This window comes from Morone saxatilis, unplaced genomic scaffold (assembly GCF_004916995.1).
Source record: "Morone saxatilis isolate NCDOM2014 unplaced genomic scaffold, NCSU_SB_2.0 Contig8, whole genome shotgun sequence".
Classification (NCBI taxonomy): Eukaryota; Metazoa; Chordata; class Actinopteri; family Moronidae; genus Morone; species Morone saxatilis.
This window is the reverse complement of record NW_023340257.1, coordinates 17,375,058-17,393,308: the sequence shown is the minus strand read 5'-3', so window position 1 is coordinate 17,393,308 and position 18,251 is coordinate 17,375,058. Positions and strand designations below refer to the sequence as shown.

Genomic DNA, 18,251 nt, shown 5'->3' with positions numbered 1-18,251 from the left:
GCTTCAAATACAACCAGGAAAATTTTAATGTATTTCTCCTCATAGCCATTATAATTACTCTAAGGCCTTACTCTTCTCTGATGTGAAAAGAGCATTTGAACTATTCTTTTCTTTTAGTTTTTTTAAACAGCATGTTCAATTTCAAAGGATTAGAATTAAAGACACCTACTGTATGTCAACAAATATTCAAGAAGGGGGTCAGGTTTGGGTCACATCACTCCCACGCTGTTGAGAGTTGAGTAACAATTGTATGAGATTGGTTAAGAAAGCTACATGCTCACTAGCACGTTAACAGGTTCCAATAAGATCTTGAATACTAAGAATTAGTTCAACCTCTCTCTAATTCATCGCTTCATGAAAGTTGTGCATACATTGAAACACCACTTTATATGTGTCAACTCTTTGTGTAAAATCACTTGACTATATTAAAACTGTATGTATTACATATCCTAACATCCAAACTTTCTTTAAAAACCAAAATATTGAAGCATCAAAAAGCATTTGAACAAGAGAAGAAATAAATGTGTTTGGGTGGGTTAGCTGACTTAAATGAATAAAAAGGGACATTTTAAAACACTGCTTTGCTCAAAACGAAGCCTTTTTACATTTACTTATATATTTCGGGGAAGAAGATATTGTCTAGTAAGCAAGGACAGAAATAAATTGAAATAATATTATTATTATAAATAAAAAGCTTGAAATAGCTAGCCTAGAGAAAAAACATTTTTAAGTCTCGCAGGCTATGGCTATTAGTTGGACCAGAGACATGTTGAAATAGATTAAAGGCCTCAGTAATATCTAAAAACTTAACTGCAGTACAATGTGAGCTGTCATCTATATGTAGGTTAAAACCAGGATCATATATTTTAAAATAACTGAAAATCCCGATTTGCTATGGAGGGTTGAAGTATGTCAACACAAAAAACTGGAGTGACCCTAGTAATTCCAAGAATCATCACTTCAAAGCGTAAGAAGTCATTGACAGTAATAGGGCTGCATTTGTGCTCATTTTTAACAGCAAGGCCTCCACTCACTCTCGTACTCATTCACACTCGTACTTTGGAGGCATAGTTCACTCAGGTAGATATATAGTCAAGTGTATGTCAAAAATAAAAGGATATGGGATTGTAATGGATACGTCAAAGGAGGGTTTAATTTGGAAATCTTCAGGTTTTGGTGGTTACCAGTCCTTGTCTTTCCTCGCTAGCCTAATGTCCGCTACAGCCGGTCCACACGGGGGAGCCAGTGAGTCTAAAAGTCTGTGCAGGGCAGATTGTAGCAGACAGAAGAAGTTGTAATTTGTGGCCAGTGTTGCAGTCAGATATGTGGGTGAGGTGTACATTTACTTTTTAGTGGTATTAAAAACAGAAAAATATAAAATGCAAGTGCCCAGGCCGTTTTGATGAAGGCCATCCCTCCCAAAGAATGACTGGCAGTTCCAGAAGAGAGAGAGAGAAAATCATTGATAAATTTGTCATTTAATGAGCAGGTAGACTACAGCTAAGTTAAAATCCTGCTAAATCATTCGACACCCCTTTGAAGGAGGGGAAGACACGTGTTTGCCAGTTTGACACTTCTCTAACCTTACTGCACCAGATGGTTTGGGTCGGGAAAGTAGTTTTTGGAAACTGTTTGGAAAAGGCCAGGCACTTTCTAAAAATAGTCAGCAGGTGATTAGATCTATCATGTCTATCATGGCAAACTCCAACCAATCTGATCAACAGACCATTTAACATAGTCAAACGCTTACCAAAGCCAGTTCTTTGCGCTTCTTTCAATGAAGGAATACTCTCCATTTCTGCTATGACTGACACATGTAACTATAATTGCAATAACTGAGCTTTAATAATGGAAAATGGAAACTAGAGTATATGCTCAGCGTTGAAAGTTTTACACAAAGTTTTGTGTGTTAGTCAATTTATAATACATAATATAATATAGTATATTGATATTGATATATATGTATATTGATGATAGATATTTTGAGACTGAAATAAGTCAATGGAGTAAATGATGAAGGAAATGTGATGATCTGAAACTGATCTAGCATGTATTTTATACATTAAGTGTAAGAAAAAGAGAGGAAGTAAATGAGCTTGGGTAAATGAATTGACTGAAAGAAAAAAAAAGAAATCAAGTGGTAGAGTCATTAGTCATTACTATCCTATCTTGCAAATACTATAGTCATCTAACAGAGTCTCATGGTTTTAGTCAGTTTTACTAATACTAATATTCTATTTGTATAAATGTGGTTTTATTCGTGAGTTGGCTGATATAAAAAAGGGAACTTTAAAATTTTAGTGGAAAGCACCAAAAATGAGGAGGGGCAAGATATATTGCTTCTTCACTAGAAATAGAATTAGTTCATCAACCATTTTTTTGTCTTGCAGAAACTGTAATCATCAAATATAGAATGTCCAAATAAGGACAAAAATAAGGCGGATATACAATTTAGAGAAGTAGTCAGACCCAAATGTATTCCTGCTATAAGAGACACTGCATTTCCCTGTCTTGGGGAAGAAGATATTCTCTCATACGCTGGGAAAGAAAATAAATATTGAAAGAAAATGAGGACTGCCGCCCAAAATAGCTGGTTGGACAACTTTTTTATTTCATTTTATTGTGAACTACTAGTTTTAACTACTCAAACATGAAGAGTTAATTTATGTTGTGTGTGTATATATGTATATACATTTATGTGTTGCACTCTCTTGTAATGCCACAATAACTTTGGTGGCACAGTTGAACTGAATGCTGTTTCACTGACAGTTAAACACATGGATGGCTGGATTTATCAACAATTGACAGATGAAGGTAGCATATTTGAATATGGATGTTAGATATGATACAGGCTTTCGGAGAAAAATTGTAATTAACGGCTACTTCTTTCTTAGCCACTGCTGTTGTGCCCTTGCCCCTTAATTTCCAAGCATCTATATATTAATCCTACAAACTTGTAATGATGCTTGATGTCTTGCATTGCAATTGGATGAAATACATAATTTTGTAAGAATCTGAAACATGAATTTGTTAAACTGGAGCACTCTGCTTTTGGGCCAGGAAACCTGTAGAGAGTATGGAGAATGAGAATCCGACAGAAATTAAATCAACCATAAACAATTTTTTTGCAACAACTGCTGGTTGAAAAGTTCAAATGTTTTCCAGACATTTACCTTATGTATGACCCTTTTAAAGCATATGCGAGCTTGTCATATGCACTTTAATATTACATGAGGGCTGCTCTGAGTTTCTGAACTGGAGTACCAGATAAGACTTACCATGGGCGTACAGTTATAAAGTAACTTATTAAGTCTGCTCGGTTGTGTTTGGCTTAAATCCGTTTTCCATATTGTATATGCAAATGACTCTGTGTGTTCCAGCCATACATGGAATGGCTATTGTGGTAGGATGTCATATTAGAGGCACCAGTACCCTCAGAATTCCGTGTTTACTGTTTCCACTGTACAGACAGGCTGCACCTGTTCAGGGTCACACCTCCTATTCACGCTACCAGCGACTACTAGACGATAGCTACAGCATGGTAAGTCTTACCCTAACACATACAATATTTAGGTTGTGCTCTGAATCTAAAATTAGTTTCAACTGTTATTGAAAATTGTTCTTAAAGTTCACTGTTCCAAGGTCATACGATATTGCTTCTATCGTTACTCACCCATTTATTTCTTCTCTCCTCAATCCCCCCCTCCTTCCCTCCCTTACTCTTCCTTCTTTTGTCTTCTGTTTTCTCCTTTTCTGTTGTCTGCCCACCTCTCCTTCTATCTTCTTAGGTGCAAAATTGTACGGAGATAGATGATGTGCTACAGAAGTACTATCTGTCACCATCTTATGGCATTGAGTTCTGCATTGGTTTCCCCGGCAACCTTTTGGTTGTACTTGGTTACATATTTTGTTTGCCGAAGTGGCAGAGCTGCAATATTTACCTCTTCAACCTGGCAGTCTCCGACCTTATTTTCCTCTGCACACTGCCACGCCTCTCATACCTCTATGCAAATGACCAATCAGAGACCAATCCCTTTGCATGCGTTATCAACCGCTATATTCTGCATGTCAATCTTTACTCTTCCATCCTCTTCATGGTTTGGCTTAGCATGGACCGCTTCCTGCTCATAAGACATCCAACAAGGAACCACTACCTGCTGAGGCCACGGACAGCCCTGATCGTGACGGGGCTAAGCTGGCTAGCCGTCAATGTGGAAGTCGCTCCAATGATAGCACTGATGGTCCACGACCTGCAGGGCACAAACTGGAGCCTCTGCAATGATTTTGCCAGCCTAGAAGGAGAAATCAATAACTTCGGCTACAGCCTGGGACTAACGTTTACTGGTTACATTCTCCCTCTGCTCGGACTTTGTGGTTTCTCTCACCAAATTGCACATCTGCTCCGCGTCCAGGAAAGGGCTTTACAGCGCAGGACATCATTCAAGCGGCCGCTCAGGGTTGTTGCATCAGCTGCAGCCATGTTTCTTTTTCTCTACACTCCCTACCATGTGCTTAGAAATGTCAGCATAGCTTCTATGCAGCGCTGGGCAGGGCTGCCATTGTGTACAAAGATGTACATTAAGGGCCTGTACATCTTGACCCGACCGGTGGCCTTCTTGCACAGCGTCATCAACCCTGTGTTTTACTTCCTCATGGGTGACAAGTTCAGAGAGCTCGTATTTGCTAAACTCAGAACGCTCGTCAGAAAGACAGAGCAGCAAAGCACACCAGCCTGACAAAATCCAACACAAAATCCCTGTATATACACAAAAAGCACATCCATACATGTGAATTCTTACATATTGTATTTTGTTAAAAGTTTTGTTGAAGTTATGCCTTTTATTTATTTCCATTGTGTTTTTAATTGTTTATTAATGTCACTGGGTTTGTATTTTATTGGAGATGCCTTTATCCATTAATTTATAATTGGCAGGGAGGAAAGGTCATCGGGTCATTCATAAATATATTGTGAAACTGTGTATTAATGGTGTTTGTTGTAGTGACCATATCCACTCACATATTACATGATTATAAGTTAAAGGAAATCCATAAAGTGTAACTGAGGCAAGGTTACATTTCATGTGGACAAAGTAAAATAACGGAAATATTCTTGATACATTACATACCAAAACCTGTTGTTATTTTTATATTTATGCTCTGTTTAAGCATACGTATATATATATATATATATATATATTGCTGTTTGTTGTATTTGTTGAAAAAGCACATTTCTTTTGATTAAACTGGAGATGCATGTTCTGACATTGTTACTATTATTTTTGTGGTGTTGTGCATTAGAGTGAATATGCTACTTTTACCTTTTAATTTAATAAAATATAACAAAACTATGAATGATTGTCTTCTACATATAAGCTATTGAAATCATAAAGAATTTGTGAGAAAATATATGTATTTTGAAAGAGATTAATTTAGGCATCGACCAGTGTCTCTTATTAGTATTTGTACAAATTTGTCATAATTATTGCCTCACCCCAATCTCTGCTTAGCTGAACTAGATGTTTGCTTGCAGGGACTGACAAAATATCAACATCTACATTTTACAATTACATAATAATCCATTCCATGTAGCTGGCTGACTGAACTCACTCTTCAACTCACTATCAATAATCGTATTTCAATCAGGAGAAAACGTAATTTTTTGAATTAACAAATATACTTAATTGATATGTGCACAATGAAGATGAGAAATGTGAAAAGGCTTAGGCATCTAGACCCCATTGTAATGTCATCATATTTGAAGGGGTTGGTGAAGCTGTTTTTAGCATAGGAAACTTGAATGTGTACTGTGCTATTTCCTGAATAGCGTCAGAGCTTTTTTTTGCAGACACAGTAGAGAACAGAAGGGTTTAGATTTGGCTGATGTGTAAGAATATATTATCACTTAGCAGTCAGTGTGTACCATCTGTTTTATTTGTGTGTATGTATGTATTTGCATATGTGCATATGTTGTGATTGGTAGCCAAGAGACACTCACTCCAAGTTCCTAAACATACAAATATAAACTCCACCACCACCATTACAATAGTACATAATTTCTTCCTTTGTTGTTGTTTATGATTTATTGAAACCCACTAATATATCCTAATAACATTCTAATGTATATTCTGTTGGAATCATCTGGAAATCTCAGTTCTCACAAAAGCCTCCTTCATATTGGCCTCTCAGTGACCTTTGGTGCTTACTTAGGCCCTGAATTGCCATTGAACACACTTCACTTCATGGGGCTTTAATACAACAGACAGGATCTGGTGCTTTCTTTCACTCATGACTAATCCCACCATGCTTGATCCGTCATTTCATTTATATTGGCATCTCTCCTGGAAAGAGCAAAGAAAAGAAGCAAGGATGAAAACTCGGCTGTGTTCTGTTTGTGCGTTTCAAGTTTCATAATAAAAGCCAGAAGAGTGGTTGAGACAGCCTATGAGAAAAGGCAGCAGAAAAGTACATGTGAGGATAAATAGAAAACCTGAAGCTCTATATTGTAAATAATGTGATCTCTTAATGTAATAATACTTTGGGAAGATAATTCAATATTGAAATTCAGACAACTGTGGCCACAGAGGCAAAAAGAGCATTTTAGGGCACATGGTCTACAGGTTTTAAGGAAGACTGCTATATGTTAAACTTAAAACTCAAAATTAATAAAGGCTTTTTTTAAACTCTTTCATTATTTGACCTCTGAAAAAGGCATGATGTATTTTTAAGTCTTATGTACAGACCTGAACAAAGTGCGTATTTGCAGGAGCAGTGTGTGCATGCTTACTCATGCTTACTCACATTCCTGTGTGTGAGAACAATAAGTATTTGTGCACTTTCTATACTGTATGTTAAGTATAATCTGTGTAAAACCACTACACATTATTAAACGTTTCAAAGAATCCTCTGCCATAATCCATTTCACGTTACTGTTATTAGCCCTCCATAGCAGTGAAGGAATTACATATACACATAAAGTTCACACACACCCACACACACATACCTGCATACAAGGCCAGCACACAGAAAAACATGACCAGCATAGTGTAGCACATAAATAGTCCACTCTACACCTAGGAGGCATGGAGTGTTTTGTTTAATGTGTCCTGCTGAAAGAGGCTGACCTATTTGAATCATCCTTTTGTATAAATGGTTTGATCACACTCATGCATCATCCTCTTCACTATCCAGAGAAAAACAAAACAGCTTGTATTTTTCCAGCCTCTTGGGTTTAATGTGTGTAGGTGGTAGATTTTTGGACAGTCTGCAGATGAACTGTACTCTCCCCCTCAGCTATATGAACCCTGAAAAGATCAAACAGGGACTGCTTCACCAACAGTAAGTGGCGCCAGGTGGATTTGTGGTGTCTGAGTCAGATATGCTGAGAAGGATATAGAATATCCTTCTCAGCATATCATCCTTTCCACTTTTACCACATGTAATGTACTTGTCAACATCATGTAACCTGTAACATGTTGACAAGTACATCTAGTATGTTTTCTAGTTGGTTTATATCCCTTTTCAACATAGACTGGTGTCTACTTCTCAAGACATTTCATCACAACTTATGTAAATGAGTTGTGATGAAATGTGTGTGTTTATCTTGAAAGCGGATATGGACTTTTTTGTTTGCATGTGGACAAGGGCAAAGTACGGATGATGCTATCCCAGCTATCATGCACTTAAAACCTCTTAAGAACAGTAGTTTCTTATTGATAGATGAGTTTTGTATCGATATTAGCTCTGCTTTTAACACTCTGCAGCCATACCTTTTTATTCAGAAACCTAACATTTATCAAGTGGTATTCATTTTTAAGAAATTCAGCGGGTGAAGGTCAACAACAGTATGTCTCAGCTATGAAAAAACAACAGTACTGGAGCTCCACAAGGCTATGTCAACTCACCTGTTCTTTTCACACTGATACACAAATGAGTGTTCACCAAAGCACTCACAGAACTATATTTTCGAATACTCAGATGACTCTGCTATGCTAGGTTTACTTTATAGGCACGGCCAGAATCAGCTACTGCTCAGAAGTAAAACAATTTATTGATTGGTGCAACACAAGACCATCAAATGTGAAAAAAAAGGAACAGTTTAGTTCAGTCCTATGAGTATCTTGGTGTAAATATTGATTGACTTCAATCTGGAATACCCATATTGATTGGGTATGTTTTCATCCAGAAAATGTATTTTTTACATAGGCTGTGTCTATAAGGAGTTGAACAGAAATGTATGTTCTTGTTTTATCAGGCTGTTTTGGATTGTGTTATCAAATATGGAATTACTGCATGGTTTGGGAATCTTCCTGTGGCATTAAAATTGCAACAAAAACAAAAGTAATTGGTAGGAAAGATCATAATAACATTCAGTCTTTATATGAGTAGTGCGTACTTAAATCAGACAGGCGATACAGAGGTGTACACTGAATCGGTCAGAAAGAACTTCTTTGTGCCTGTGTCAGTCTAAATTGTAGCATAAATAGTAGTAGAGGTTACAGAGGCTGTACCTTTGCACATAACCACAACTAACTGTTGTCTCACAGTGGGTATTTTTGTATCTATCTATCTATGTCTTTCTCTCTTTGCACAGTGTGTGACTGTACACACAAGTAAAATTGATCAGTAGTTAAAGGTCGAGTCAATTTATTATTGCAAATCAGAAGTTCTCCAGGAGGGAATCCCAAATAAAAACAGAAGTAGTCATATTTACAATTGAGAATGTAGCAGTGCTTAAGCAAACAAAAAACAGTTTTAAAGCTGTCACTTGTTGAAAAAGTTACATATTTTGTGTGACTGCGTAGTTTTTTGTATTAATGAGAAACTGAGGGAAAAAAACACTCAACAAGAGATTCAAACAATGGTATTCCTAAAAGCCGAGACTTCGAATGTTTCATAACAACTCTGGCTTTTTTGACCAGTAAAGCTTAAAGAACATTGAGACATTAAAGAACAGATACACTTATATTTAGGATTAATTTTTGGTTACCTCCCTCTTATCTTTGACAGTAGATAGCCATCCCATGTGCAGAGAAGCCCCAATGTGGTGTCACCAGACAGAGATCAAGAAGATAAATGGAGACTTTAGAGAGTGGATTGTTTCAAGCCACCTCATATGATTGTTGGGCCTCAGGGATAAATAAATGCAACTTCATTTCCTCTGAATGCTTTTAGAGCAGAGGTTCAGGGACTAAAAGCTGACTGAGGGAGAAACTGCAGTCATACCTACACAGTCCAGAGATATGGATACAGTCTTTGTGTCAGCCTCTTGTCTGTACACTATTCCATGTTACACATTTCATAAATTAAGCTGGCACTTGCACTGGCAACTTCATCTAACAGCAGCTTTTGAGTCATTACGTATTAATTCATTACACAAAGGCAGGTCTATATTGGGAACTATACTGGCTTATTTATTGTTAACATGTAGATGGATATATTTAATGATTCAATAAGCATTATTTTTATTCCCAAATGACTGCAGATTTTGGGTTACCAAACGTCAAAGCTGTTTACTCACACTTCAATAAAATCATGCTTGAACAAAGAAGGGGTTAGTACACACACATCCCGATAAGTCTTATTATAGGGAACTCTTGAGATGCCGAGGCGTGTGGTGTGCTGTAAAGATTAAGGCTCCAAATAAAATGTTGCCGAAATTCCCTCTTGGACATTATCCCTCTCTTTGCCATATTGCTACTCTCTCTACACTTGGCTAGACTCAATTAGAACAACATTTGTAAGTATCATGTGAAGAATATTTGTAGGTATGCACATTGTTACAGCATTGTCTTTACTTATAAATACCAATATTCTGTGTGGAATGTGGTAAATAATTTTTCATTGTGGGTCTGATGTGCTGACATTACAAAGCAAACAAGACTTGAAATATTTTTTTTGTTTTATACTTCCGAAGGTATGTGGAAATTAGACAAGATCCACAGAGATGTGCTGATGATGATGTCTTTCACTCTGCAATTTAAACCATTTACAATACCAGCAAGCATCTGCCTGTGTGTCACATGTATTGATTACCCCACAGAGAGGTAGTTCTTCACTTGTGAAAAACAGTGTTAGCAGAATAACAGAATAGCACTTGCCAACTTTTGATGCAATGTCAGGAACACAGGAGTTATGGTTTTGCAAACACATCAAAACAATCTTAGATTTCAGTATCAGCTGCACTCAGTGATAAATGTTAACTTTGGCCAAACTAAATATAATTTTTGGCTGTTGTGAAAATACTTTCCTATTTTTTCAAGACTTATACTGGATTCAAATGGGATTTTAGTGTCATGCATTACTAACTTAGAGTATTGATACATGTGGCAGGTCCTGTGGTGTAAACAAGAAAGAGCAGCACCCCATAGGACCTTCCTGATATCTAATGTGGTGAAATGCCTGAGTGGAAAAAAAAAGAAGTTAATATATTTCTCAATATATTTACAGAAAACAGCATGACCAAAGAAATGAAGAACAAAAAATTAAACAAGAGATGGGAAAAAATTGCACCAAAGCAAACACTGGTGGAATGAGTGGGAAAAGTTTTTACAAGTTGTCCATGAGCCATTTGATATAGTTGTCTGCCATGCGACGTGCAATCAGGAAGTCGGTTGGCCACACGCTGAACATCAGCCCTCCATGAAATCCTGTATCATAGTGTTCATGTGTAACCTCAACACCAGCAGCACGAAGCCGTGTGACGTACATGATCCCATCATCTCGGAGAACATCATACTCACATGTCAGAATGTAGGCCTTGGGGAGAGAGTGTAAGGCCGAGTCTGGAACAAGCAGGGGCGATGCCCTTGGGTCAGCAAAAGATGGAGATGGTCCATCAAGCCCAACTTCCTCCCCTTCAACTCCCTGCACCACAGCAGGAGCACTGTAGTTGTATTTTCTATGATATGTTTCTGGCAGAAACGCGCTCCAGTTGACAAACTTGAGCAGGCTAGAAGATTCAGGGTTGTTGTGGGTGTTGGCCATCATGGCTCTGAAAAGGGCCTTGTCGCTGGTGAAGTACTCACTCCAGAAACGCACCATGAGGGTGCGGGGCAGAATAGGCATGTCCCGGTTCTGCTGATAGGAAGGAGTGTTAAGGTCCAGAGCCTGCAGCACGGGGTAGATGAGTGCTTGGGCCTTCAACTGAACCTGTTGTCCAGGCTCTTTTTGTAACTGTGAAGAAATAGAGAGATTATCAAAGAAAACTGAAAAAAGGAGAATATTTCTCAATCAATATGAAGTGTCATCTGATCAGTACTAGTCATGGTTGTTTACAGGAAGAACTGCATCACCCCCAGTGTTCTGTACTTGTCTGTCTCTTCACTGAAATGTTGAAATTTATCCTTAAAACAAAATATAAAAGTTAGCAACATTACTTGTATTTAGATACCAAAGTGCTTTAACTACTAACACAATACAACAGGATATGTCTAATCCATGCACTAGTAGTAGAATGCTGCATTCTCCTACACAAGTCGACAAGCTGTGCCATGGGTTTTCTACCTGCCAAAGACCTCCTTAGGCTGATTTTCTGGGAAATTTAACAAAGGGAAAGAAAGGCATACAGCAACTTTTTTGGGGACAGCCATGTCCCATTAGGGTGGATCATCACAGGGTCAGCCTCATGACAGTCAAAGCAGTGAGCGTACTGGGGTTTTGCCTTGAAGTAAACAGATCCCTATCTACCAAGCTGATGTCTGACTCATGATGTCAGTGTCAGTGTCACCAAACATCTATTAATAGGGTGCCTAGGGACAATCTTGTAGACCTGGAAAGTGAAGTACTTTAAGGGTTCAGCTACTCTCTATAGTGGAACACTAGTAGTTCTCCATGGCCTTAAACAATGACAGTGAAGGCCATACGATAGTTCACCTGTTGGCTGAAATTAGATGCTTTTCTTTAAGTTGATTCCAAACCTATACTGTGTAAGGTGCTTTGTCAGCTGGCCTGTATGCTACAAGGCCCACCAACTGGAATGAGCCATCACATTGAGGTAATCTAGGTGGAGTAAAGCCTAAATTATACATGTAAAAGTCTTTGCCAACCAATGCAGAGTGTTATGGAAGAGTAGCCCTAACCATAGGTTGCAATCTTGCAATATCTGTCATTCCAAATATTTGTAATGTGTGTGAAACTGTACTGAAGCTAGGTGATAGTATCATGGAATTCACCTACACACACTACTCACCTAAACCTAAATCACTATTACAATTAAATTCCAAGAGGTTATCCTAAGAGAGCTTAACTCCTCACCTTGCTGAGGCTTATTCTCCGTGCCCTCATTTTATCTGTTCGGTACCTTTTTTTTTTTCTCTTTCATTAACTTCCACAGATTTAGTGTGTGATGAAATTCGAGTCCCTCCACTTCTGTAATTCAGTCATTTCTGACTTTTTTTTTTTCTCTTATTTTCTTCTCTTTTCTACTGTAATAGGAAATGAACAGTTCCCCTTGCACTGATGTTATGAGTAGCCTAAATGTTATGTTATGGCACATCTTTATGGCATGAAGCATAAACAATAACAGACTGTCCATCAACTTTATAGCTTGACATAATGTCCAGGTTTCTTTTTTTTACTGTGAGTTGTTCTGCATTTCTCCATACTCCACCATTTGAAGAATTGTTCGACCTCCCTGCAATGCAGTCGATGTCAATGCTAACAGCCTCTGTCAACATGGTGAGGGTGTTGACAGACATGTCAGCCATAGGCTTCATCAGGATAGTGTAATTCTTCACTGCTGTTTCATACTGCTGCTTTAACACAGCTCAGTCCAACAAACTTAGCATCCACCTCAGTCAAAAGAACAGATTTGACCTTAGATTCCAACAACATGAATACTGAAAACACATGAATAATAACTGGACCTCCTCAGTTCCCCTCTACAGGCAAAGTTGCTGACAGTTCTGCTTATTGAGGGTGCTCATCATAACCAACTTTAATGAAGATACAGCTTCCTACTTATTCTGTAATCCCAATCAAGTCATCCTTCGTCATCATTTGTGCATCCCCAAAGCGTTTGGTCTAAGAATTAACAAATTATTGTGAGAGCAGTGTGTTTACTGTGGTTTTAAAACGTATTGCTGCTGGTTACTTGCCTGAAATTTGCTTAAAACAAACCGTTACCTGTTAAACAGCTGAGATCCGTAAGATTAAGTTATACAGAATACACTATGAAAAAATGGGTTACTATTGGTTACCTCAGCCCCAGCTCAGAACACATGTTATTGTGGTTCAGGGTAATACTATTTATAATAAACTGTCTCATTAACCTTGTCTCATGTACCCTCTTCACAGTTCTTTCTCTATTTGTGAACCAGAAAAATAGAGGTGACACTTCTAAGAAAAAATAGATTCAGTACCTGCTGGGAGACCGCAGCTGCCAAGTTACCCCCAGCACTATCCCCAGACACAGCAATGCGTCCTGGGTCCACAGAGTACTGGGCCAGCACCCCCTTCTGGAGGAAGTGTTTGACCACACGGTATACGTCCTCATATGGTACAGGGAAGTGGTGAGCAGGGGCAAGACGGTACCTGAAAAAGTAGAAAGGTGCAGATTAAAGCTTAAGCATAAATAAACAGGAGCTTTGAAGGCCATGTGTCCAGACAACATTTTGAGCCAGGGAAAATAAACATGATGAAATTTTCAAGAGGGAGCAGGTGACAGACAAAAATATAAATAACAGTGGAAAGGTTGCAATTACAAAATGTAATTCAGATTGAGGGCAGATTTACCATGTTAACTTCTGACTTACAATTCACTTGGTAACATGACTGCAAACTGTAGTTTTAAAGATGAAACAAGTGCATACAAATAAATAAATACATAAAACAACTGAAAGCTGCTTAACCATGATGTAAATTATAAAACACGTCATCAGTATTATCTTACTACATTTGGGTGTTATTTAAAAACCTCTGCACAGGCTTGGGTTGTTACAAATAAATACCTACAAATCGTGCTGACTGTTGCATGCATTCATTTAAATGTCCAGTGTTTGCCTTTAGTGGCATCTAGCACTGAAGTTGCAGATTGCAATCAAAAGACTACGGTTCAGTCTTTCAAGCATGTAGGAGAAACGCGTAGATAAAAAAGGTAAATGTTACACACTGGATAGTTAAATGCTTTTTCTACTATTATTTTTTGCACTGACCTATGGCCTGTTGGTGTCATCGCTACAACTGAAATGTAACTCATGGTTGATTGTGCAATGCTGGTATTACTCTTTGACCTTTAACAAATTGCAGACAGGAATTTGAATGAGTCAGATAAGGCAATACTGCAACACCCCCATACTAACTGACTCTACCTCCCACTGCCAAATACTGTATGTCAAAAAAGAAAAAAAAAGTATAGATTAATGACTGAGTAGTAGTCTTTGACTTATAAAGCTGAAAAACTGTGAGTAGTGAATTATAGGATAGAGGACTGGCAAAAGAAAGTTACAGTACTGAGAGGCAGAGTTAAAGCCGGATGTGCCAAAGAACAACAGTGAGTGTAGCTGTGACAGGGAAAAGCCTGGCGAGACCCAAATGAAAACCTGTTAGCTTCACTCTACTGCATCCTCACTTCCGTCTAGCCTATGAGTAATGAAGGAGGACAGGCACAGAAAATTCTGTGTGAGAGAAAGAGTGGGGGAAACCATGGGACTTAACTATGAATAATATAAACAAAACAGAAAATCTGGAGCTAAATAATGACCATAATGCATTAAATGTGCCTGACACTGTAAAACTATGGGCAAATTGTAATTTTTTTTACAGAGCAGTGTGTGCAGTATATTACAGTAGATACATATAACTGACTATAAAATACTTACTCAACAGAAAGAACCACTGCATCTAGCTCAGTGACCATTTTTCTGGCCAGGAGATCGTATGGACTCATCCCTACAGTAACAGAGAAGACAGACAGAGATTAGGGATTCTAAAGTAACATAAACCACAATAACTGACATCCATTCCTTCCTGATATCACATGGGGTCTTACATGAAGCTAACACTGCAGTCACAAAGATGAACCTGCCATCTAGTCTAGCAATATTTCCTGGGAAGATCCATGTTAGTGTAATTGTTGCAGCCGTTCAACAGATTGCAAGAACAGCATGAAATGTGTCAAACTGCATGTCATGTCTTTACATTTTGGATTAGCAAGGGTAACCACCCTCTGAGTCTCCCACCGCTCCAGCAGACGGTGTGTTATTTCCGCAGGAAACTGTGAAAGCTTTGTGGCTGTTGTTTGAATGTTTGTTCATTATTTATGATCCTGTCATAACAGCTGTCATAAGCAGTCTATATAAAGCTGTAAAGTAATTTGGCACATCAATCAAAGAGTGAGAACTTCCTTAAAGTAATAGTGGAATTACTGTCTGATGAACACATCACATGGATGTGTATGTCCCTTCCATCCATCTTTCTATCTATCCTTAAAGGTCACAGAGTCATAATGATGTGTGATAACTGAGAAGACAGGCCAACCCATCAACTTACTGGAACTCCCCAGACACCATCCTCCACCATGTAGGTAAATGACAGCTCTCCTGAGCTCAGTGACACCGCCCCGATGCTTTGGCTGGTACAGTACCACCTCCACTCCATCAAACTTCTCCTCTGTCACCTTGACATGTTCATCTGACACAGGCACTACCCTTTCAGCCAGAGTAATGAAGTACATTACACCCATATAGTCCTTCAGCCCCAGTAACTCACTGAGGTCTGCCTGGAAAGGGAAAAAGCACATGACATATTGAGAGAGATACATTGCAGACTTTCTCACTGTTCATCAAACCTGAGCCATTAATATTACCTCTTGTATATTCAGTAAACATATTACAGGCTACTTTATCCTATGCAAACAATCACCTTGACCAGAGCTCATAATATTCAAAACTGAAAGGGCTAGGATGCCAAATTATGTGGCCATATTACAGAGAGAGAGAGAGAGAGGGAGATGGAGACTATTCATGTGAATGTTGCCTTGTAAAATGTCAACAGCCCCCTGCAGTTATATGTTTTGAGAAGATATAACTCAATGATAAGTTACAAAAGCATGACTAGTACTCTGTTATGTCTGATGAGGTAGGTAGAAGCTAGCATGAGGCTCATCAGCTGATGCTCTTTTACTGTGACCACAACAATTGCATCAAAGAGACATGCACTACAAGTTGTACGTGCGATCAGGCACTCATATCAATCTGAAAAAGAAAAACACTGGAGCAATCTATCTCTCTGTTTCAATTTGGTAAAAAATAGAAAAAGGCTGAGAGAACAGGTTCCAATACAAATTTATTCTATTCAGCAAAAAAAAATAATTTTATAAATAAATTTAAGAATAATTTGGTTTGAAACAAATATATATATCTTTCACTTACTATCAGTGTCTACATTACATTCTCCAAGAGTAACATCTCATTAAAATCCAAAACACTTACAGAAATTACCCACAGATCAGGTAATCAATCATTCCAAAAAATGGCCGTGTGCCTGGTCGAGGGGCATTGGCTTCATAATTCAATAATGGAAGCTCAAATAAAAGGTTTGTTTCTGTGATGCATTAGATGTTACACAATAATAAGGAGAAACAGAATCGCTTACTTTACAAAATAATTGTTCATGCTAAATCATATTGATTTCCTCACAGCCTTTCAAACTGAACACTATTCTCCCTACAGCACTAATAACAATGTCCTGTAGTAGCCTGAATGTGCACTTTTATGTCAATACTTATTTACATATATGTGATCAACCACTGCAACATCTAGTTATTTAATGGACTGAGTATGATGAGCTTTTAATAGTGAAAAAGGTGTGGCAAAATACAGCCGAAACTCATTTTTATACTAATGTTGCAACCATGTAAGCATTACTCAGTTGTGTGTAAACCAATAGTCATATTAGCTGCACCACAACGGGCTACAGTAAACCACAGGCATCTAACGGTCATTAACAGAGTCCAGTTTCCTTAATAGGGTCTATTATTAGAACAGGTGAGCAGGACTATACAACACATGGATTAGCATCTGACATAATCTGGTGTAACCAGCATGTATATCCACATCAGCAAAATACAATAAACGTTTAACCTGCCACCTCTGAGGTGTTTCTTATATATGGCTAAATGACCTAATCATATATTAAACTGACATAGTAAGTACGTGTACATTCAGTCGCAGTGCTAGTGCATGCTATAGGGATTTATTTACAAAGTAATTATCAGTACCAGCAGACCTAGGATAGCAAGGCAGCCTGCAAGAATACAGTGATTTTTGCTTACCAGGTGGCTGAGACTTCTGAAGAAAGAGTTGGTCAGCATGAGTTTCCATCTCTCCTCTATCTCCTCGGGAATGGGCTCATAAATATAATAAGCGGTAAAAGAGCAGAGAGCGACGAATACAATGATGCTTCCCAACCTCATTTTACAACGTGCGTTCCCAGCAACCGACTGCAGGGTGCAAACACAAACAGGCTGTTAGCTGCGCTTGTGAACAAGTCACTCCGGTGCGCGACAAAGCTTACGCTCGGAATTAAATCTGGATCCAGACCAGCTAAATAAGACAGCACGTGTTTGGTGTCGTTTGATGGTTATCGGCGTGCATGTCCGGAGATTTCCTGTCGCTGCTCGTGCGCGTTCCGTAATGCATGTCTTTCTTGAGGAGCCCGGAGAATTAATTAAGGTGTCGGTGATATGGAGACAGGAGCGCGCGCCCCGTGTACTCGCGAGGCGGAACCGTCCCACCTCAGCCCGCGCCGTCAGTTCCTCAGGTGCCTCGTGAAGCTCGCACAGTTTGTGAAACTTTGTGCCGCGGTTCCACTGTTGCACTAATAGCATAGCTTGTAAACACACCGGGGGCTCACGCGCTCACTGTTCCCAATGTTTCGACGTAAAATACATTTGAAAGGTCGTAAGTATTAGGCCTGTAGTTATTCCTCTTAGGGGACTGTCACTCCAGATCCCTGCGGCTGATGCACGCAAGTGTCAAAACGAGATCCGCCTCTCATTCTCGGGTGTTAACTTGTGCATATCCAAGTCTCTCTATAACGATAGAAAAGCCTCGGTATCGGTGTGACACAACGTAGGCACAGAGCAAAATAAGTGACTGTGTAGTGCAGATAAACAGCTATGGTTGCAAGGCAGCCTAAGCTAATTATATTGTTGGTGACAGAGCCAGATGAGATGTCTCCTTTCCTGGCAGGACTGACTGACTCTCTCATGCACTCACGTTTTGAAAAGACCCTGCACGAGGAACTGATTTAGT

At 38.7% G+C, this 18,251-nt stretch overlaps 2 protein-coding genes across 4 annotated transcripts in view; one reads left to right on the top strand and one right to left on the bottom strand.

Moving 5' to 3' along the window:
• LOC118342043 (succinate receptor 1-like) overlaps positions 1 to 4,806 on the top strand; it is a 41,767-nt gene extending 36,961 nt beyond the window's left edge. The window contains exons 2-3 of the mRNA XM_035680469.1: positions 3,469 to 3,541; positions 3,789 to 4,806. Of these exons, the coding sequence (XP_035536362.1) occupies positions 3,469 to 3,541; positions 3,789 to 4,736 (1,021 nt within the window). The 3' untranslated portion in view covers positions 4,737 to 4,806. The remainder of the gene's footprint in view (positions 1 to 3,468; positions 3,542 to 3,788) is intronic.
• Positions 4,807 to 5,909: 1,103 nt separating this feature from the next.
• Positions 5,910 to 18,148, bottom strand: aadac (arylacetamide deacetylase). Of its 3 annotated transcripts, XR_004797450.1 has the most exons (7): positions 17,270 to 18,148; positions 15,487 to 15,715; positions 14,817 to 14,886; positions 13,359 to 13,530; positions 10,740 to 11,172; positions 10,306 to 10,398; positions 5,910 to 6,338 (listed from the first exon to the last, which is right to left on the bottom strand). XR_004797450.1 is itself a non-coding variant. In XM_035680013.1 (6 exons), exons 1-6 carry the CDS (start codon positions 17,408 to 17,410, stop codon positions 10,382 to 10,384), a joined length of 1,062 nt encoding a protein of 353 aa, XP_035535906.1. In that variant the 5' UTR covers positions 17,411 to 18,148; the 3' UTR covers positions 8,029 to 10,381. The 3 variants fall into 3 exon arrangements, 2 of the variants coding, with proteins under 2 accessions (XP_035535906.1, XP_035535905.1); XM_035680013.1 differs by lacking the exon at positions 5,910 to 6,338 and having other exon boundaries at positions 8,029 to 10,398; XM_035680012.1 differs by lacking the exon at positions 5,910 to 6,338 and having other exon boundaries at positions 8,029 to 11,172; positions 17,270 to 18,146.
• Between the last annotated feature and the right edge of the window lie 103 nt (positions 18,149 to 18,251).

Coding starts and splice junctions, on each gene's coding strand:
- aadac (XM_035680012.1), bottom strand. CDS start 17,410: ATGAGGTTGGGAAGCATCATTGTATTCGTCGCTCTCTGCTCTTTTACC. Junction 13,531..14,816: donor GCAGTGGTTCTTTCTGTTGA/GTAAGTATTTTA, acceptor CTACTTTTTCAG/GTACCGTCTTGCCCCTGCTC. Junction 11,173..13,358: donor CAGCTGCGGTCTCCCAGCAG/GTACTGAATCTA, acceptor ATTTCTTCACAG/TTACAAAAAGAGCCTGGACA.